At 42.6% G+C, this 21,997-nt stretch overlaps 1 protein-coding gene across 8 annotated transcripts in view; it reads right to left on the bottom strand.

Moving 5' to 3' along the window:
* The window catches only part of KMT2A (lysine methyltransferase 2A), a 77,880-nt gene that overhangs the window by 5,132 nt on the left and 50,751 nt on the right, over positions 1–21,997 (bottom strand). For 7 of the 8 annotated variants that reach the window (XM_055548261.1, XM_055548263.1, XM_055548265.1 and 4 more), the window contains 15 exons: positions 21,071–21,208; positions 19,895–20,053; positions 19,529–19,646; positions 19,331–19,409; positions 18,111–18,271; positions 16,702–16,887; positions 12,252–16,488; positions 11,506–11,586; positions 10,551–10,615; positions 9,135–9,305; positions 8,147–8,221; positions 2,580–2,758; positions 2,320–2,423; positions 937–1,020; positions 333–462 (listed from right to left, as the gene is read on the bottom strand). In XM_055548261.1, coding sequence (XP_055404236.1) covers positions 333–462; positions 937–1,020; positions 2,320–2,423; positions 2,580–2,758; positions 8,147–8,221; positions 9,135–9,305; positions 10,551–10,615; positions 11,506–11,586; positions 12,252–16,488; positions 16,702–16,887; positions 18,111–18,271; positions 19,331–19,409; positions 19,529–19,646; positions 19,895–20,053; positions 21,071–21,208 — 5,967 coding nt within the window. The remainder of the gene's footprint in view (positions 1–332; positions 463–936; positions 1,021–2,319; positions 2,424–2,579; positions 2,759–8,146; positions 8,222–9,134; positions 9,306–10,550; positions 10,616–11,505; positions 11,587–12,251; positions 16,489–16,701; positions 16,888–18,110; positions 18,272–19,330; positions 19,410–19,528; positions 19,647–19,894; positions 20,054–21,070; positions 21,209–21,997) is intronic. The other variant, XM_055548268.1, reaches the window with a different exon arrangement.

Genomic DNA, 21,997 nt, shown 5'->3' with positions numbered 1-21,997 from the left:
ATGCTTCCATGAGAAATTCCTAGATTACGGGCACTGGACCACAGGTTTATTAACATCTCCACAAGAGAAACCTGTGGCAGGAGAAACCTACAGTTTGTGCACAATGTGCTTTCGATCCTGGGATCCATTCAGACAAATCTTCAAAGAGTATCTTTGTGTGCTAATCCCTACGGTGGACTGGGCCCACCACAAATTCAGAGATGTTAAAATGTAATAAAAAACAGTGTCTAATTAATAAAATACACTAATTCCTCTGGGATCTAGGGACCATCTTTGTAGGTGATGGCCCCTTCTATAACAAAAGAACTGGAGAGTACAAGTGTGGGACTCACCTTGCTGTCATAGTACTTCTCTCGCTTGTCAGTCTGGATGGAACGGATGACGTTGCCAGCATACTCAATCACCATCTCACCTGCATCAATGTTTCTCTTACAAAAAAGACCCCGGCCGTGGATGGGAGACCTAGGACATAAAGATGGAAAAGACATCAGCTGCCGATTCTGCAAATAAGGTTAAATGTGTGAATACATGAATAAAATCTTCAGGTCTATGAAGAGATTTATTGGTCTCTATTTCTATTGGTTCTATTCAATAGAATCTATCGGTCTCCATTTCTCCAGGAGAGACAGATACTTGGGAAAGAAAAACAGGACCCACCTGATCTGAGTGAATATACTAATCATTCTAACAAATGGCCGAGGATTAAAGATTTCTCCATTCCGTAACCCACTAGAAGTAGCAGTACATTAATGCTCACTGTGTTAAATTCCTTGTTCAACATAAGGAGCTCCAGGATCCCAGGACATCAGGTTCAATTAGCAATATTGATAGAAACCTCACTTGCTGAATGAAGGAGGTGACTTCAGCATTTGGTCCACTTTGATTTTGGAAAACTTCATTAGTTTTCTAGAATTCTTTCTATAATTTTAGCCATACCTGTAGACACCAACCGCCTCCTTAGAAGTCTTTTTTAAGTGCCGGAAACGCATGGGCATTGGTAGATCCATACTAGTTGCCCTCCTAAAGAAAGAAGGTTCGTTATTAATAAATTCTCTTTAGGAAATCATCAGTTTTGAGTCTTGGATCGAACAGTCCTAGAACATATGACTACACTGTGTGTTCAATGCTAAGTATAACAACTGCCTTATAAAAATGTATCATTGCTTAGTTGCTAAGTCATGTCCCACTCTTTTGTCATCTCATGGACAGTAGCCCGCCAGGCTCCTCTGTCCATGGGATTTCCCAGACAAGAATACTGGAGTGGGGTGCCATTTCCCTATTCCAGGGGATCCTTCTGACCCAGGGATCAAACCTGAGGCTCCTGGATTGGCAGATGGATTCTTTACTACTGAGCCATAAGGGAAACCCACCTTATAAAATTATGCCTATACTATGTTATATATGAAGTCTACGGTGGTACACCCAAAGCTGACAGAGTATACCACAGTTGAATAAAATATACATCTTTTAGTTATTTGAGTTTCTCCTCTGTTAACATATTCCTCTCTCTTTGCCAGCCAGTTACTGCTACTTCAACACAAACTATATTCCTCTTCTTAAATATTATTTGGGATGTTCTGATCCAAGCAAAACTGGAAAGAGGGAAGCAAAGAGTATTTCTTTTTTATTTTTTAATATAGTTGATTTACAATGCCGTATTAATTTCTGGTGTATAGCAAAGTGATTTTACTTTATATTCTTTTACATATTCTTTTCCTTTATGGTTTATTACAGGATTGAATATGGTTCCCTGTGCTATATGGTAGGACCTTACTGTTTACCTATTTATATATAGTAGTAGTACTTTGGATCTGCTAATCCCAGACTCCTAATTTATCCCTACCCCCTTTGGAAAATCCCATGGACAGAGGAGCCTGGTAGTCCATGGGGTTGCTAGGAGTCGGATAGGACTGAGTGACTTCACTTTCACTTTTCACTTTCATGCACTGGAGCAGGAAATGGCAACCGACTCCAGTGTTCTTGCCTGGAGAATCCCAGGGACGGGGGAGCCTGGTGGGAGGCCGTCTATGGGGTCGCACAGAGTTGGACACGACTGAAGCGACTTATAGCAGCAGCAGCTGCCTTTCCCTCTTGGTAATTGTAAGTTTGTTTTCCATGTCTGTAAGTCTATTTCTGTTTAGTAAAATAAGTTCATTTGTATTGTATTTTAGATTCCACGTAATATAAATGCTATCGTATGGTATCTGCCTCTTTCTCACTTCACTTAGTATAATCTCTAGGTCCATCCACATTGCTGCAAATGGTATTGTTTCATTCGCAAAGAGTATTTCTGGTGACCCCACTCCACTCCAGACTTACCGAGCTGACTTCAGCTGCACCTCCTCCTCTTCCTCGTCATTGGGGTTGTACTCAGGAGGCTGCCGGTGTTTAGAAGCCAGGAAGTTAAACATGTCAAAGGCTGACTTCCTGGAGCCAAAAGATTAAGATATGTTTAGAGAGACAGTTTAGTAGAACCAGTGAAGGACAGTGTTAACAGGAAGTCTCAGAGGTTAAGTGGGAAAATACACCAGTAGACAATAAAATCAGGACCCCAAATTGCTTAAGGACAAGAACAGAACTTGCCTCAGGTGGACTTCAGCCCTGGCTGAGCCGTGAGGGTTCAGTGGGGGCTCATTGGCCTCCTCTGGTTTGTGGAAACGGAATTTGTAATTCCTACAGTGCTTGGCACCAGACAGTTGCTCAATCAGGAATACAACAGCGTCATGGAGAATCCCCAGCATCCGCAAACCGTTCACACCTGTAGGATCGAAGGCACCAGGGTAGTGAGGAGCCCAGCCAACAGAAGCCACATACAACCACAGAAATGCCTAAGCTAGGGAACAACTCTGCCAGAGGCTGCTCAAGAGTGAATTATATAAAGACGAGCTAGAAATGAGCATTAGGTAGCCAAAAAAATAATGTGGATACAGATCCATATGGAAAACACTTGTGACAGAGAAAAAAGCATGCCATCAAATTCTGGACTATTTTCCTTTCTATGTTCCTATGTACATGGGAAATGCTGTGTTATTTCATTACACGGTCATAATGACCATGAATTATGAGATGAGGCAGGAATTACTAGCCTCATCTCAAGGAAAGTAAATCTAGATTCACACCTAAGGTAACCTAGCTAGTGTGACAGGATTTGAACCTTGGACTGTGTAACTCCAACTATGATTCCATTTTTGTTTATAGCTAATGGAGCACCTGGATTCTATAAGTTCATACACATACACACAGGCACCTCACTAAAATTTATAAGGAATGTTGGTAAACCCTAACAGAGAACTCTCTTCCATGTTATTATGGTGAATGTATGGAGAAACACACTACAGCCACTTTGTTTTACTCTAAGTCTTAATTCATTAATGAGCACTTATTTCTTTTTATTTTATAAAAAACAACATTTATGTAAGTCTGCTGGCATAGATGGTCAAATGCTTTCTGAAATTATTGTCTTCCTCCATTAACAAATGGGACAGAGTAATAACTGCCATCCCTCTTTTTGACACTAGCAAATAGCTAATTAAGTAAACAGTATTATTTCATTTACAATGATTGGTTTTGGTATTATTAATAGATAACAAAATAATAATGGTATCTGTTGTAGACAAGATATATATTTCACAGGCCTAACTGTGCTAGAACACATGTAATTCCAATGGAATACATGTAATTCCAATGGACACATTGCTTAAATATAAAGCATATTCATAGAGATGTAACCCCAGTGTAATTTTGGGGCCTTATGTTATGTCTCAAAGGATATCTGTGTTTAAATGTTAACAATCACTTCTAGGAGGTGGAACCTCATCCTACCTTTGAATTTGTTATTGTGGTAGTTAGTTTTTTCAACTTGTAAAATTTTACATCTTGGATAATTTTTCTAAAAAGGGAAAAGTTATTATTAGATGCCTAATTTCCACTTAAGAGAATTTCTAAGGGATATAATTTGGTTTTAGAAGCAAGCAGAAATTTAAGTCTCCAGATAAGCAACATTCTTATGATAAAATTATTGTTCTTTTTTTTTTTCCTTATATGATATTATACATGTTTTAATGCCATTCTCCCAAATCATCACCCTTCTCCCTCTCCCACAGAGTCCAAAAGACTGTTCCATACGTCTGTGTCTCTTTTGCTGTCTCGCATACAGGGTTGTTGTTACCAAAAATTATTGTTCTGATTATAACTCAACCTATACAAGTATAAAACACAAGTTGACAATATAAGAGCTCAAGCCATAAAAGGCAATGACAAACATTTTAAATATATGTATGTATTTATTTATTGGGCTGCACCAGGTCGTAGTTACAGCATGTGGGATCTTCAGTCTCCACTGTGGCACGAGGGATTTTTAGTTGCAGCAGGCAAACTCTTGGCTGCAGCATGTGGTATCCAGTTTCTGACCAGGGATCAAAGCTGGACCCCCCACACTGGGAGCACAGAGTCTTAGCCACTGAACCGCCAGGCGAGTACCACTTTTTTTTCCCTAAAAACACTGATTTTTCCCAAGAATTTCTTCCTAGGAGTTTTAGATTCCTGTGCATTCTGACAGAAAAAGCCATTAAAAAGATACTTATGGGTATTTTCACAAAATGCATTTTAAGGTTTAGTCTGAGCGTTTAACTCTGCATTTACTAGAGGGCTTACAATGAGATTAGACATTGTGTCAATAACAGGAAAAGAAAGATGAGTTATGCATGGTGCCTGGTCTCAAGGAGCCCTTGGCAGAGGGAGATGTATTACGTATACAAACCTCGCAATGTGAAAGCAACCAGATAAATGTGTAGGATACAGGATACATGTGTAGGATACTGTGGGAACAACCTAGTCTCTTGTGGGTGATCTGCTTCCTCATCCAACAAATATTTCCTGATCACCTGCTCTATCACCCGCATTCGTTCTATCCACTGTGGCAGAAAGAATCTTGGGAAAACAAAGGTGAACATAACTGGAAGGTACCTGAGACTGGAAGGTCTCAGTTTTAATGTCACCTCAAGAGACGCCTTTCCTGACCACTCTATCTAGAAAAGACTCCCTGCCACCAAGTACCTACCCTTGTGTCAGACTCTTTCATCACTCCATTTTATCTTCTTCAGAGCGCTGACAGCTGCCTCTAGAATATAAGCGTGTGGGGACAAGGACCAGGCAGTAGCCTGGGAGATGGAGACTGATGGACAGGCTCTGGACTATGGAACACAGTGATCAATGTGGTTCACTCTCAGCATCTGCTACTTTGTTTTCTATGTCTGTGTTTGCTAAGTCGCTTCAGTCATGTCCGACCCTTTGTGACCCCATGGACTGTAGCCACCAGGCTCCTCTGTCCATGGGATTCTCTAGGCAAGAATACTGGAGTGGGTTGCCATGCCCTACTCCAGGGGGTCTTCCCAATCCAGCATTTCCTGCAATAGCAGGTGGGTGCTTTACCACTAGCGCCACCTGGGAAGCTCTGTGTCTGTGGGTCTATTTCTATTTTGAAGATAAGTTCATTTGTATCATTTTTTTTTTTAGATTCCACATGGTGGCACTACTAGTAAAGAACTGGCCTGAAATGCAGGAGACCTAAGAGATGTGGGTTCGATCCCTGAGTTGGGAAGATCCCCTGAAGAAGGAAATGGCAACCCACTCCGGTATTCTTGCCTGGAGAATCCCATGGACAGATGAGCCTGGTGGGCTACAGTCCATGGGGTTGCAAAGTGTCGGACACGCTAAGAAACTTCTTCACATGTTCACAGCACATTCATAAGCGATATCATATATTTGTCTTTCTCTGTCCTCTCTTCCCTCTTGAAACAAAAATATTATAAAGAAAATTCCTCTAGGTACTCATTCATTTTCCTTTCCAGGACCAATCTGAAAAGAGATTGTTAGAGAGGTGGCTAGATACAGAAGAGCCAGAGTGAATGGAAGGTTTTCTTCCACCCTAGGTTAATTAAAATCTGTAATTGTGCTTGGAACTGTGTGATACATTTTTATACTGCCTAAACTTAATTTGAAATCTAATACCAATGAATCTATTTCAACTTTAAAAAGGAAGTATAACAAAAACACAATGAGACACCATTTCATACTCACTAAGATGTCTATGATCAAAAAGACAGACACTAACAAGTGTTGACAAGGGTATGGATATTGGAATCACTGTGCATTGCTGGTGGAAATGTAAAATGGTGATGCCACACTGGAAAAACAATGTGGCAGTTCCTCATAAAGCTAAGTACAGAGTCACCACAGACCCAGCTGTTCCACTCCCAGGAGCAGAATCTTACATGTATCATCAATATTTAGTTCAGAGTGACCCTGGGAAGAGGCCATATAAAAAATCTTAATTATAGTTCACCCAGTGACCACCACAGTTGGACAGAGCAGAATCTATGAACCGTATTTTGTTGTCCCCAAAATATCTCCCTCACCAATCTAAAAAACAAAAAAGACACTATCCCCAAAGTAAAAAAGAAGGCAGCCCACAGAATGAAAGAAAATATTTACAAATTACATATCTGATAAGGAATTATTATCTTTAATATACAGAACTTATGAAACTCAACAACAAACAAAAAAACACCTTACGAAGAAACAAAGGACTTGAATAAACATTTCTCTAAAGAAGATACATAGATGGCTGATAAGCACAAGAAAAGATGCTCAACATCTCAAGTGATTAGGGAAATGTACAGAAAACAAGTATTGGTGACGATGTGGAAAAATTGGAACTTTTGTGTATCACTGGTGGGAATGTAAAATGATATAGACACTGTAGAAAATAGTTTGGCAGTTTTTCATAAAATTAAAAATAGAATCACTGTAAGATCCAGCAATTCTACTTCTGGGTATATATCCAAGAGAACTGAAAGCAAAGTCTTGAAGAGATAACTGTACACACATGTTAATAGCAGAATTATTCAAATTATCAAAAACTGGGAAGCAATCTGAGTGCCCACTGATGGATTAATTGATAAAGTAAATGTAATACACATTAAATGGAATAATATTCAGCCTGAAAAAGGAAGTTCTGCAACATGCAAGGATGCACCTGGAGGACATTATGCTGAGTGTACTAAGCCAGGCGCAAGAGGACAAACACTCACATGAGGTGCTGCAAATAGTTAAAATCACAAAGATGGAAAGAAAGAATAATGGTGGCTACCAGAAGTTGTAGGAAGGGGAGAATAGGGAGTCACTGTTTAATGGATATACAGTTTCAGTTTTACAAGATGAAAAGTTACATGGACTTCCCTAGTGGTTCAGTGGTTTAAAGAATCCGCTGGCCAATGCAGGGGACATGAGTTCAATCTCTGGTTTGAAAAAATTCCACATGCTGCAGGGCAGCTAAGCCCATTTGCCACCACTACTGAAGCCGTGCGCCCTAGAGCTCGTGCTCCACAAGAGAAGCCACCACGATGAGAAGCCCGTGCACCGCACCCAGAGAGTAGCCCCACTCGCCACTAGAGAAAGCCCACACACGGCTACGACGATCCGGTGTGGCCAAAAACATAAACAAACAAATAAGATGAAGAAAAGTTAGAGAGATGGATGGTGGCAAGGGCTGCGCAACAAGGTGGCTGTATTTAATCCACTGAAGTGTATACTTACAAATAATTTTAAATTATTTCTCATTTAAAAATTTTGTTATGTGTATTTTACTACAATAAAAATTGTAAAAAAGGGAAAAAAAAGGAATAAAGTACTGAGGTGATGTTACAGTAGAGAAATCTTGAAAGAATTATATTAAATGAAAGCAGCCAGGCACAAGAGGCTATGACCTGTATGATTCATTTCTGCAGGAAATGTATGAGTAGGTGCATCCAGAGACAGAGCAGAGGAGTGGCTGCCAGGGGCTGGGGCTGAGGCATGACCGCTAATGGGTATGGGGTTTCTTTTAGGGATGATGAAAATGTTCTGCAGTTATCCAGTAGTGATGGCTTGCACAGCTCTGTGAATACACTAAAAGCCACTGATTTGTATGCTTTAAATGGGTAAACTGTGTAGTATAAGGTTTATATCTCAATCAAGTGTGAAAAATGATTTTTTTTTAAAAAAGGAGGATGATTTTTTTTTTTTTTGTAGAACCACCCCTGTAGCTTAGAGTTACAAGCTACCAGAGGATACTGAAACAGGCGGAAGATGACCTCTGTAGCATTACCTGCAAATGAGAGCTGCTTCAGGCGGGCGTTGGACCGAGCCTCCTGGACTTTGTCTGTCAGCGACTTCCAGGCATCTGTAAGGAGGTAAGATACTCGGTTTAAGTGTCGCTCTGCGATGGACCTGAAACTACCACAACACTGGTAGTTGATTATACTGCAATTAAAATAAGAAGTTGTTTTTGTTTTTTTAAGATATTCAGTCAAACATCTCAATACCAACGTAGTGAAAATATCCCCTGCTAAATCGGCTTTGTGTTGTTTTCTTAGTTTAAATCAGTTCACTGAATAAGAAAGCTGGGAAGGTGTCCCACCCAGCAGGGCTCCTTTCTATTACAAAGGATGCAAAAGCAGTGAGGAGATGCCTGTCTTCTGAAAATGACCCCTGATCCCCAAGCACTCACTTCCCTCGAGGGCAGTTCAGGTCCCAAACCTGAATATGTGGCATGAACTCTGCTCCCTGTAGCCCTAACCAACACAGTAACAGCAGCAATGGTTAACCAGGACTGTGGGAAGATCACAACCTCTCAGCTCCTTATAATTAAGGGGTTTAACCAGAAAACCTTCACAATCCCTTCCACCTCTAACTTGAGTCTGTGATCTCTCTTCCCATGCTCTGCATGTAATACATCTTATATAGAACTCGCACTCTTATTTTTTTTGTTTGTTAGCTTTACAGATCACTTTTTTTAGTCACCCAGGCCTGAATCTTCAGTCATCTTTGACTCATCTCTCTCTGCCCTCTACATCCAAGCAGTCATGAATGTGTCCGTTCTTCCCTCCTTTCCTTTCCTCTCCTTCCAGAAGTGGACTTTCTTGCCTGACATCTCTACTGCAGCAATACTCTAACTAGTGGCCTCTTGCCTTCTGGTGTTTCCAGTCCACTCTGTCATATGCGGAGCTGCCCGCATAGATGGCGCTCCTACAGATGAAGTGCAGCCCCGGCTGACGGAGCCTGCGCTGTCAGCCGACCTAACGTAACCCACGCACCTTCAATACTTTCTGCACATATCTGAAAGCCATCATCACTTGAAATTTCAAAAACAAGTCCTTTCTTGGGCTTTTTCTCAGCAATGCTCTCCTTCCGCTTCTGTTCTTGCTGGAGCCAGAGCATCAGTGGAGAGCTGAAATTACTTTCTTCTTCTTCTGCTGTTTTAGGTTCTGTGAGGGAGAAAATGGGGGCCAGAGTGGATGCCACAGCACACACATACTGAGTCCTTTACACACGTCATCTCTAAGCCTAACAACATTTCACAGCTGGCTTCATCATTCCCATTTACAGATAACACACCTGAGGCTCAAAGAAGCGGAGCAGCTTGCCTGAGGTTAGAGCTAGAAAATGACAAAAACAAGAATATACACACATATTTTTACGTGAAGTTATACTGTCTCTCTAGTGAGTTTCTATAATCACAATCTAACCGTTTTACACTAAGTAATTGCCCTCAATAGAGTCAAAGCTAAAAAATAACAATGGTTAACATGTATGAGGAATGCTTCCAGGAATTTTCTAAATTAACTCAGATAAACCTCGGAACAATCCAGTGAGGCAGGTGTCATTATTATCTTAATTTTAAAGGTGAGAAAACTGAGATGGAGAGAGGTCAAGGAATCCAAGTTCGTACAGCGAATGTGGTAAAGCTGGGATTTCCACCTACATGGCTCCAGAGTCTGCACTCAGCCACCACCCCTCATACTGCCCACTGACACAGAGATGTGTCAATCCCCTCCAGGAATCAGCAAATAAGCAGAATGTGACTACTGCCCAAACCTTATGCCTAAGCATTTTCTCTACCTGGTTTTCTTCCAGGAATCCCCTCAATGGAAAAGGGCAAAGACTTATATCCAGAGCTCTCTAGTCTTGAAGTAACTACTTGTTTATCAATGAAACGTATCAGGACAGATGGAAGTGCTATGGAGATGCATCTGGCTATATTATATAATAAGAGTGGTTCTTGGTTTTCACTAGTGACAAGTAAAGGATGAGGGCAGCTCCTTGTAAGCTGTTTCAGCCACACTGCTGTTACAACAAGCAGGGCAGTCGAGTCTTTACAGTGTAGGTCTTAGTCTGCTGTCCTTTGGTCAATCACCAAGTTTTTTAGAGTTTTGACTTCTTTTTCCTTTAATCTAGAAAATCAGTAGGTGGAGAAGGAGATTTTTTTTTTTAACATTTAGTTATTTATTTGGCTGTGCGGGGTCTTGGTTGTGACATGCGGGACCTTTAGTTGTGGCCTGTGAGGTCTTAGCTGCGTTGTGTGGTATCTATAGAGTTCCCTGACTAGCGATTGAACCAGGGCCCCCTGCACTGACAGCGTGGAGTCTTAACCACCGGTGAAGTCCCAAGGTGATTCTTACAGTGCTTCTGGCTTTGAAATTCTGATTCTAACATGTTACCCACCCACATACCTGAATTTTCTTGTTCATGTGCTGGATTCTGTGTTGTCTGAATCTCAGGAAGAGCAGCCACTTGCCTACATGAAAAGAAAACCAAACAGGAGATGCAACGCCAGCGAGCTCTTCAATTCAAAGATAAAAACTGTCCACAACCTGCCATTTGGCTGTCAGTTACACCAGACATAAACCACAGGACGCTTTGTGTACCACCTGCCGAATGGATACACCACCACACTACTGTATGATACACAACATCAACTATCTTTTGAGAGATTCTTCCCCAAACACTGACATTAAGTTTCTGCTTTTGGAACTGTAGATTGTGTTCTTGAAATTCTTCTCATACCCTTAAGTGTCAGAAAAAAAAAAAAAAGACACTCGTTAGAAGCAGTTCTGGAGTTGCTTAAGTGAGCTAGCTGGTTTAATTAAAAACAAAAGCAGGCTGCATGAGCCAGTAATCCACACCAATTTTCACTTTTTAAAATTAAATAAATTGTGCAAACAATCCAGATGGAGATCAACAGGAGACTAGTTAAATTACTGTAGTGTCTACACAACGGACCTGGAGACAGTCATTAAAAAATGAAGTGGCATAGAAATATGTATACAATACAATATAATTAGGTGAAGCAAACAAGTACAGAATGGTATGTACAGCATTATTCATTTTATGTAAAAAGGTATATACATATTCATACATACACCCTGTAAATCAATATGCACAGAAATGTTGGCATGAATGAAAACAAATTACAAGCAATGATTACCTCTAGGCAATAAACTGGGAAAGGTGTAAGCAGGATGAATGTGGAATCTTTATCTACTATTTAAGTATTGTTTTTTTTTTTTACAAGCATGTATTAATTCCATTAAAAAAAAAATCAATACAAATCAGGAAGGACTGTTTTCTAAAATGAGGTGGACAGAGTTGCGGGTTTCATCTTAGGGAACTAAGTTTTGTACTCACGCTGCAGGCTGCCCACACTCCTTCTGTGGTGACTGTTCCACACTAGCTGTATCCTGCTGCTCAGCCTCTGCTCCTGGAGTCCTGGAACAGAATCGTTTGGATCTCTTCAGGAAAAACAAGAGTAAATATGTACCCAACATGGAGGTCAGGCTAAAGAAATGACTCCACCAGGGTCACATAAAACGTATGGGCTGGGAAAACTAACCTGTGGTGATACAGGTCAGTATGTCTCACCAACCAGTGAGGAGGGGGCACTGCCTGAAGGCAGGGCACCGCGGCCTTCTGGGACACTAGCAGTATTTTATACTATGATCGAAATGGCAGCCTTGTGGGTGCATACCCAGGTAAAAATTCATTTGTGTACTTTACGTATATCTTAATGATAATGTTTCAGAAAAGGACACCAGGAGGATCTCCAACAGGTGGTTTTGCCCTCCAGACAGGAATAATCATCCTTTGGTCTCCTAACTGAGCCTCAGCAAAAAGAAACATGAGCAAACAGTAGCACTGTTCTAATCAGAGCAGAGAGTGCTTAAAGATGCGGTTCTGTTCACAGGACAAACTGCCACGAATGGAACTAAATATTACTCTATAAACTGCCACTGTGAGAAAAAAAAAAAGCCCAGAAAACCTGAGTAAAGCAACTTGGGCAGAGGCGTGTCCCTCCCAGAAGACCACTTCAACAGCCTCTAAGCCAGAGCATGAAATCCCTCAGACCCCGCGGAGCCGAGGTCCGCATCTCTCACCCTGTGACTGAGGTCTGGGGTGTCGTGTTGGCTTCTTGGTCTGGAATGTGTGCTTCAGAAGAACTGGTCCGCAAGTGGGAAACTTTGTGCTTCTTGCCACTCCCTTTGTCCAAAGGCAGCTGAATCCGTTTGATTTTTGGTTTGGGTTTCGTGGGTCCCGGCACTGAGGGACTCGCTGACCGCTGTCCGGAGGATGGGGAACCCCCTGGAGAGGCCGAGCTGGCTTGCATAGCTGAGGGTAAAGCCTTGTTCTGCTCCAGGCCCATGGGATTAGGAGCATCTACTGTCTGGGTAAAGCTGGATCCCTGGGACCCTGGAGCAGAATCAAGATCCCGTTGGGAAGAGAGAACCCCAGTTTTGCTGGCGAGGAGCTGGTTCACATGGTGGAGCTGATAGTGTTCTTCTGCTTCCCCAGAAGGCGAAGCAGCTGTGACACCCGCTGTCTGGGTAGAGGGGAGCACACAGATGCTGGGTGCAGCCGCCATCGCGCCCGTGGAGGGAGTCTGTGACGTCCCCAGTGGTGGAAACATTCCTGAACTTGGCGGTAAAGCCACAGGCTGGTCTTGAATCCCCAGGCTCTGCTGGCTGGCTTTGATTAGAAGATTGCTTATGGAGCCGATATCCGGGGTACTCAGCAACCTGGGGTTGGTTAATGCGACGTGTCCTGGAACAGATGCACTACTTGTGGGGGCGGTGGTAGTTTGCATGGATACAACGTTCAGGACGGAGGAACCGGAGGCCAGGCCAGACACGGGCCCTGTCGTGAGGGGGCTGGTATCCTGGCTTATGGTGGCAGTGCCTGCCGCCGGGGCAGTGGTCCCCCCCACACTCTGCGGCAGCAGGGGTGCCTGTTCAAAATACATAATGCCAGATTTAGACCTTTTTATGATGTTGGGGACAGTTCGGTGAGATGAAGTATTCAGTGACCCCAAGTCTAAGAGATTGGGATGATTTGGAAGTTGGGAGGGAGTGAAGTTAATCAGTGTCATGTTGGAAACCACGTCTGAAGGGGCAATGTTGGAAGGGGTACTAGAGGGGGCAAGTTTCTTATTCTTTCGGGTCTGCAGGCGAGATATGGGTCTTTTCTTGAGTCCAGAGGATGGAGTGGCTACCGTGGTACTGAGGTCTGTCCTCTGGCTGGCTTCTGAAACCAAAAGCTGGGGGTCTGGAGAAGGCTGAACCCCGATGAGTAGGCCCGAAGGACTGCTGATGTTGGGGGGGAAGCTACTCTGAGTAGCGGCGGGGAAGGAATGTAAGTGCTGGTGATGAGGCATGGGGAGCAAGCCTTTGGCAGCAGGAGGGAACAACGACTGAGAGGCTGGCAGGTTCGGGTTGAGTCCTGTGGTGAGGGTGAGACCACTTCCCATGGGGCCCAACACGGACGTGTTTGTCTCCATCACACTGGGTGCTGAACTTACAGACGAGGTCAGCTGGATTTTCTGGGTCACTCCATTCGGAAGGGTTTGGAGGACGTAGAGTGGCTGCATGTTCTGGTTAACAACAATGAGTTTCTCAGTGGCTGGCTTCAGGTGGGGCGGAGTGGTCTGGACAGCGGCATTGGAAATCTGAGACGGGCCAGGGCTGTCAGTGGAGTTGGGCGCGTATTTCTGATTCTGGATGGGAACAGTAGGGGAAACGGGTACCTGAAGGCCAGGGGTGCTGCTGTTTCTAGTTAAGTCCTGATTGTTGCCATGACCTTGCTCCACAGAGCCACAGGGAGGGCTGGAGATATGGTCCGCATCCATGTGACCCTGGATAAAGTGGTCGGGAGTCATGTGGCCCTCGGGACTGGGGTCTACTCCTGGACTCAGCAGGGAGGAGTCGCCTTCAGAGGAGGCTTTTTCTGTGATGGTTACTCTCTTCTCTCCTGAGTCTGAGATCACGGCTAGCCTACTGGAGTTCTGGCTAGGCACCGTGGGACTCCGGGTGGTCAGGACGGAGAGATCTGATGGCAGCTCTAAGGGCAACTCAAACTGCTCCTCCGCTGAGATGGAGGAAGAGACACTACTGTCCACAGGCTCCGTCGTCGGCAACTGCTGGGAAAACACTTCAAAAAGACCCATGTCTTTTTCACGATTGCTGTCAAGACCCAAGCCTTCACCAAGGTTGAGGAGTTCTGACGAAGAGGACTCTGGGCTCTCACCCAAAGCCTGCATGGACGGAGTATTCTTTAGGACAAAGTCCATAATGTCCGAGGGCAGGATGTTCCCACAGTCGTCACTGTTGTTGTTATCCGAATCTGACTTCAGGAGCTCGGTGTTATAGGTGTCCAGCAAGTTTTTATCTGAAGGGGTGCTTGTGTGGACCCTGCGGCTCGACTCCAGCGAGCTGAGCTGAGCCTCCAGGGAGTCCTGGCCCGGTGCTTTCACTCTGCTCACGGCGTGGCAGTTATCCACCTTTGGCTCATTCTTGTGGCCAACTGAGCTCTTAATGACATGTTCCTTTTCCCCAGCGTCTTCAGGCCGATCCATCTTCAAGTTCTCTGTTCCGTTTTCTTTACTGTTTCTTTTTGGAATCTGGCTGCTCTTCCGAGTTGTGGCTGTGACGCTGGTATCACTCTCTGTCCCATCATCGATGCCATCCAACTGTGAGATTTTTGGAAGATCACATTGTTCTTCCTCCCGAAATAAATTATGGGGTGTCAGCCGTTCCTCTCCACCTGAAGAAATCACTGTCCTAGAGAAGTTGTAATAGTATAAGTCGTCTTCATCTGAAGTGCTCAGGTCGTCCGCCCCGTCCACCTGTCCTTCAGCAGACCTCTTGCCTCGCTTCTTCCCAGTTGAGCTGCTGTAAAATGGAATGTCTTCTTCGCCATAGGATCTTACTCCATAGAGTGGGGTGAGCCCAAAGAACATGTTAGAGCGCGCCCGGGCACTGCGGCGGGGGTATCTCCTCTTGAAAGAGCCATCTTCCTGAGGTTTGGGGCCATCCGGAAGCATCAGGTTTCTGTCCTGTACTGGAAGATTCTGATAGTTGTTACTTTGAGAATCCTGGGATGAGGTATTATTGGGGCTTGGTTGGGCCACAGGACCATCTCCTGGGCTTTCTGAGGCAGAAACTGGTTCTGTTGGAGACACAGACTCTATCTGCAAAGGGGAAACGGGACTACTTTCTTTCAGGGTGTTCTTGGACTGACCCTCACTCTCCATTTTTAGAGGTGTCAGTGTTACTTTAACTGTGCGTTTCCGGGGTGTCTGTAATTCCTTTGCAGACCCTTCCACTTGCATGGATGGAGCTTTGGGGACTCCTGGAATAGGATGGACTTTGTCCCCAATCTTCTCAGAAGAAACATTATTACATGATCGTTGCCCCATGAAATCAGGAGTCAACACTTCATCAACAAACTCTGGCTTTAGGTTTCCTTCCTCACCAGTTGCCACCTGACCAGGTTCCAAGAAAGGTTTACTGGAATGCTTTTCTTTGAAAGTTTCTTTACAAGATTTTTTGCCTTTCTGTCTCCTATCTCTGGAGCTGGCTCCCACGTGTTCATTGATAATGGATGATCTGCTGCTCACTCCAGACAGCTTCAAGGTTTTGACTTCAGCACCTTCATCGGGATTGGGGTTTGCTGACTGGTTGCCATTTGTCTGTTGGTCTCGCTCGTTTCTCTGCCCTCTCAAATGGAGTGGTGGGAAGGGGAGGCCCTCTTTAGAAGAAAATGGCACTGAAGAAAGGTCAGCAAAAGTGCCCATTTTATTAACATTTAATTCTCCAGCTGTTGCATTATGAACCTGCGGAGCCAGTTTCGGAATGCCAGGGTAACCAACATTATGGGCCGATCCCTCTGAGTTCTTGGAACTCGGCATTTTGGTCTTCTCTCCCTTCAAAGAGGAGCTCTTGGATGTCAAGTCTGAAGCACTGGAATGCTTCGTTTCTAAAGATGAAGAGCCATCCAAGTGACTGGTTTTAGTGCCCAAAGTAACCGCTGTCCTTTGCAAATTTGAAGAGGTGGGAGTGTTCTGCCCTAAATTAGCATTAGAATTCAGTGGCCCTAAGACATGATCCACCGCTTTGGCACTTGACTCCAGATCTGCAGTGGCCCCTGTGGTGGAGACAGAGGAGACACTGTTCCTGGAGTAAGTGCTCCCAGTTCTCATCGGAGACATTATCCGGAGCTTAGACCGCTGGGGTGACAAGGAAGAAGTACTGTGACGCCTGGAGCCAATGCTTCGAAGTCCAGAGGAGAGTAAAGGGTCACCCACTGTGACTATTTCATGAGTGGTTGGGGTAGGGCTTCCTAAATGAAAGAGAAAAAGTAACAAAATCTATTACAGATAGGATAAATGTGTTGCAGTCTCTGGTTTCAATGACTTGGCTATGTATGTTAACAGGTAACAGAAAATCAACATTTTCAATTGGCAAACATCATTAAGATAAAGTTTCCTGAAAGAATTACAAACTAATCTTGAGCTGACCTTGTTGGGTCGAGTAGGTCAGTGAAGTCCTTTACCTGCAGAAGGCAGTGGTCTACAGCCAGGAGATCTCTGTGTTGGAGAATAGGTGGGTGTTCGAATCCTAGGGACCTTTGAGATGACGTGATAGAAACAGGAACCAGAGGTTTGGGAATGAGGAGGTCGATCTGGTGATGGAGGACTTACAATTTCTGCTGTGTTTTGACTTTCCTTGGATGAAATTTCTGTGGCAAGAAATAAAAACTCTTACTAAAAAAGTTTAATTAAAAAAAAAAAATCAAACAAATGAGTCAAGAAAAAGCCAGCTATTAGATAAATACCAAAACAGAAACAAATGCCGCCTTACAAAGCAATGCCTTTTCCCTATCCTTCAATCACAGTATTCCTCCAAATCAAATTCAACTCCCAACCTTTTTGCAAATAAAATGAAAAGACAATCCTCAGAATACGAGAAAGTATTTCCAAATGAAGCAACTGATAAGGTATTAATCTCCAAAATACACAAACAGTTCATGCTGCTCAGTACCAAAACAAACAAACAGGCATTTCTCCAAAGACACACAGACGGCAAACACACACATGAAAAGATGCTCAACATCACTAACCATCAGAGAAATACAAATCAAAACTACAACGAGATATCACCTCACACTGGTCATAACAGCCATCATCAGAAAATCTACAAACAATAAATGCTGGAGAGGATATGGAGAAAAGGGAACACTCCTACACTGTTGGTGGGAATATAATTGGTACAGCCCCTATGGAGAACAGTATGGAGGTTCCTCAAAGAACAAAAAACAGAACTATCATATGACCCAGCAATCCTACTCCTGGGCATATACCTGATAAAAACCATAGTTCAAAAAGATACGTGCACCAGTGTTCACTACAGCACTATTTCCGTAAATAGTCAGGATATGGAAGCCACCTAAGTATCCACCAAGAGAGGAATGGATAAAGAAGATATAGTACATACCACAGAACATTACTCAGCCGTTAAAATGGAATGAAACAGTACCATTTTACAGAGATGTGGATAGACCTAGAGACTGTCATACAAAGTGAAGTAAGCCAGAAAGAGAAAAACAAATACTGTATCACTTATATGTGGAATCTAGAAAAATGGCACAAATAAATTTATTTGCAAAGCAGATATAGAGACACAGAGGTAGAGAACAAACCAAAGGGGGAAGGGCGTGGGATGAATTGGGAAATTGGGATTGACATATATACACTACTATATATAAAAGAGATAACTAATAAAAACCTACTGTACAACAGGAACTCTACTTAATGCTCTGTGGTGATCTAAATAGGAAGGAAATCTAAAAAAAGATGGGGGATATATGTATATCTATAACTGATTTCACTTTCATGTATGGCAGAAACTAATACAATATTATAAAGCAATTACATTCCAATAAAACATTTTTTAAAGAGTAACCTGCAAAAGATGGTGGACTGTGAGCGATGGTCCTGTTTTCGTCATGTTCAACAGTGCTGTTGATGTCTGGCTCCACCACCGGAGGACGGCACTCGACGATCTTGCACGTGTACACGCAGCGCTTGCGGGCGTCCGTGGTGCTCCAGTACACCCGAGAACACCTGCATGCAGACGGCAACCACACCGTCAGCGAGCGCACAGAAGCAGATACTGAGGCTGTCAAAACCTCTTCTCAGCCAAGGTTCCCTGGCCTCCTTCATTTACAGAATTTAGCTTTCTTTCATGGATTCTTATTAGAGAGTCCCCTAGTTAGGGTTTTCTGAGTTTTTTGAAGTTCTTGATTTTTTTTCCTGGCCCCTTGAAAAGAGCATCAAATTTTTTTTATTGTTTTGTAAGCAGGGGAAAAATTAGTAAAATATCCTAAAATGCAAAGAAAAAAAACCCCACTAACTATTACAAGACATAGTTATGGGCCTTCAGGAAGGGATAACTGGCCAACAATGTATACAAGTGAGGAAAGATCACACCTGACATGTTTCCTTTGCAAGAAAAGTCCCATGACACAAGAGAAACGTAACTGCTTTAAATCAGCTAGATGCTGGTGGACCCTAGTGCTTTACACAAAGGGCTGCCAGCTAGACGTGGAGCAGAGACTGCTGACAGAACTGAAATGCAGAATAAACTGGCATATACACAGAACAAATGAGACTCCAAAGGGGAAGAGAGAGAAAGGGAATTTTAATTTTATATTGCCAATTTGCTACAAGTTTAAACAATTTGCTGCCTGTGGGAGCAAACTGTTACTATAAATTCTTACTGGAGAATCTGATGGTTATTGTGGGGGTTTATATTTTCAGAAGCACTGATAAAATGTAAAATGTAAAAGGAGGACAGAGGCATAAGGTGTTTGATGCCTGACAACATCTGGACTTATGAACTGAGTGAATGGAATTTAGTGGATTCTTAAAAGAGACTGACCTGGTGTTTTCTAGGTTTTATTTGGAAATGATTCTGAAATTATGTCAATTCTTTCCTTCTACAATTGGATCTAGCTGACATAAAACGATACCTGAATCTCAATCTATAAGATGTTGCAAAGAAAAAAAAAAGCAATTACTTAAAAGCTGCTAACAAGTATGGCTCTACATCAGATGACCCACTCACTGCCTCAGGGCGTTCATGTGGTAGGGCTGCTGTCTTCTCTCCACAGAGTTACTTACTGATATCCAATAGGAAAGAGCTTATCCTCACAGTCAGAGAGATCATTCAGAATCCCTAAGCAGTCAATTGTCATGGAGCCTGAGTAAGGAAAGAAGAACTGATTAGAGGTGACTATGAGAAGGCCCACTTTGTAACTGAAGACTTAAGTACCTCAGTGACACAGCCAGCCTCCCCGACAACCAAGACCCATGTCCTACCAATCATCATGTGGATATTTTCTGGTTCTAATCCATTGAGAAACTTCCTTCTCAAGCTGATTCCTTCAAAGTCCACAAACACTCTTCTAAAAACTTCAAATCCATTCTCAGGAACCACCTTAAATGAAAGGCCAGGGTAGGTGTTAGGCTCTCCCTTTATACACTATTCTCAGGATATTGACTCAGCGGGAAAGACAAGGCGTATCTCTAAATCACTCTTCTGTTTCACTAGCAGGGCCTTTAATAATTCTCCGAAGAGGAAGTGATTCTAGGAGCACCTAGTAGGAAGGTGTAATACAGCTCACCACCTTGCTATTAATATCTTCAGCCTTTTCCCAGAGAACTCAAAAAGCAACTAAAGCTCACCTCGCCTTTGATCAAATCCCGATGTCGTTGGCAATACACTTTTTTATCATCCAGAAACACACAGTTCTTGGCTCGGGAACACATGAAGTGATAGTTGCTGGTGCAGGATGTAAGGCAGCAACCCACAGTGGCTCCTGGCTTTTGGCAGAATTCACATCTCTAACAATCCAGAAAGAACAGAGTCTGAGTCAGACTTTCAGATGTTTTAGCCATTCTCCATCTTCTCTACAGAGTCACCCCATTCTGGGTTTCCCACAGTTCATTTTGTTATTGTAATCTGCTGAATTACAGAGAAGTGATATGAGCCATAAAGCCTCCTCTACAAATCCTTTCTTTCCCACAGCCCATGGGGCCTAGAATGATTAAATTTAAATATGATGATTTGCTTTAGAACTTGGATCAAAACAGGTTTTTCTAAGATGCACAACTGATTCAGAGAAAACAAAACTTTGAACATCATTGTTAAAACCATTATCTTGGAAGAAAGCTATTATATCCAAAAGAACTCAGTTCTAGAACAATTACACTAGTCAGAAACATAGTGGTTCTTAATTAGTAGGCTTAATTGATGAATTTATATGATGCAAAGATTTTCTTCAGCCAGGCTGTGTGTTGCCACCTCATTCTGTCACAGTCACAATCTGGGCTCCTCTCCAGGGAAGACTTTTGCTTTGTGCCCTCCACACATTTTACTTATGTTTCTTATGCATGTGCTATTTTTGTTGCTTTCTGATAATCCTTCATTTTCTCCCCTCCTTCAAAACACAGCTTTAAAAATTCTACTCCTTCATGGCCTTTTCTGCTTACTCTCAGCTGCTACTAATCATTTTCCACAGCCCCTCTTTGTATATGTGCTTTGCGGGTTTATCCTAAGAAGCCTCAGAGTGCTGATTCAACTGGAACCTTTGAGGTCATTTTGTCTAAACCACTTAAATGAATACCTTTCCTGAGCATCTGAATTCTCTCTCTAAGCAGATAAGACCATTTCCTATTTCTTTTGCACCCGTCCTCCAAGGGTCAGAATAGCAATCTGCCTACAATGCACACCAATATTTGCTGCTGGCTAAAGCATTCTGAAGAAACCAAGAGAAACATCAGCGAGGCAGCACTGAGCCTCAGAAAGAACATCTGGAAACTGAGAGGGAGTCCCCGTGACGTTCACCCACAAGTTCTTACCAGCTGCTTGCCCCTGATCACAGCCATATGCACATTCTTTAGTGATCCATCATCGTCTTCAAACACTTCTGCTGACCACAAAGCGCAATTTACATGTGTCCATTCATTCTGGCCAATGTAAAGCAAACGGCCAGCATCCTATGAAACAAAGAGATTTCCTTTTTTCTTTAAAGAATGTAACATCAAATAGGGTTTTCCTTGGTATTGGCTTTACCTGAGTCAGGATAACTTCAGTAAATCAATTCAAATTCTTTAACTCATGGGTGCAAACAAAAATCACAATTCAACGTTTCTTTCACTTTTCAACTCTTTACCTTTTCCATAGACTGGAAATATTTTATAAACATAAAGAATTTAAAAATAAGCAATGTGTTAAGTTTATAGAAGTGCCCACTGACTTCTTTAAAACCGTTTTTCAAAGCCAATTCTCTCAGCTTGCATTAAAAATGTTTTTTAAAAAAATTATAAGCTTACTATGTGCCAGGCAGGCCCTACAAAAGGCTTTACATACATTATTTCCTTTAATCTTCATAACCATTCTGAGGTAAGAATTACTATCCTTATTTAAAAAATGAAACTGAGGGTCAGAGGTTAAGCTCCTTGCCAAGGTCAACAAGTAGGCGGCCAAGCACAGAAGTGAATCCAGGCAATCTGTCAGAACTAGGAATCTTAACCACATTGCTAACTACATTAGACACAGCTATTTAATGTGGAACTTCTATTTTATTGAGTCTCATAAAAGTCTTTTTTCAGAAACTGCCTATAGACGTTTATGAGAAATCAGCATATTAATATAAGGTAAGTCATCTTTTAAATCAACTAAATCAGTTATAGAAAAAAATCCCAAGTACCACAAACTAAGTGACAAATATTCATTTTATTCATTAAATAAAAAGTCTAAACTGGGCACCAAGTTTAGACAGAACA

This window comes from Bubalus kerabau, chromosome 15 (genome assembly GCF_029407905.1).
Source record: "Bubalus kerabau isolate K-KA32 ecotype Philippines breed swamp buffalo chromosome 15, PCC_UOA_SB_1v2, whole genome shotgun sequence".
Taxonomy (NCBI): Eukaryota; Metazoa; Chordata; class Mammalia; order Artiodactyla; family Bovidae; genus Bubalus; species Bubalus kerabau.
Note: the sequence above shows the minus strand (reverse complement) of the source record. Positions and strands in the feature narration are given on the sequence as shown.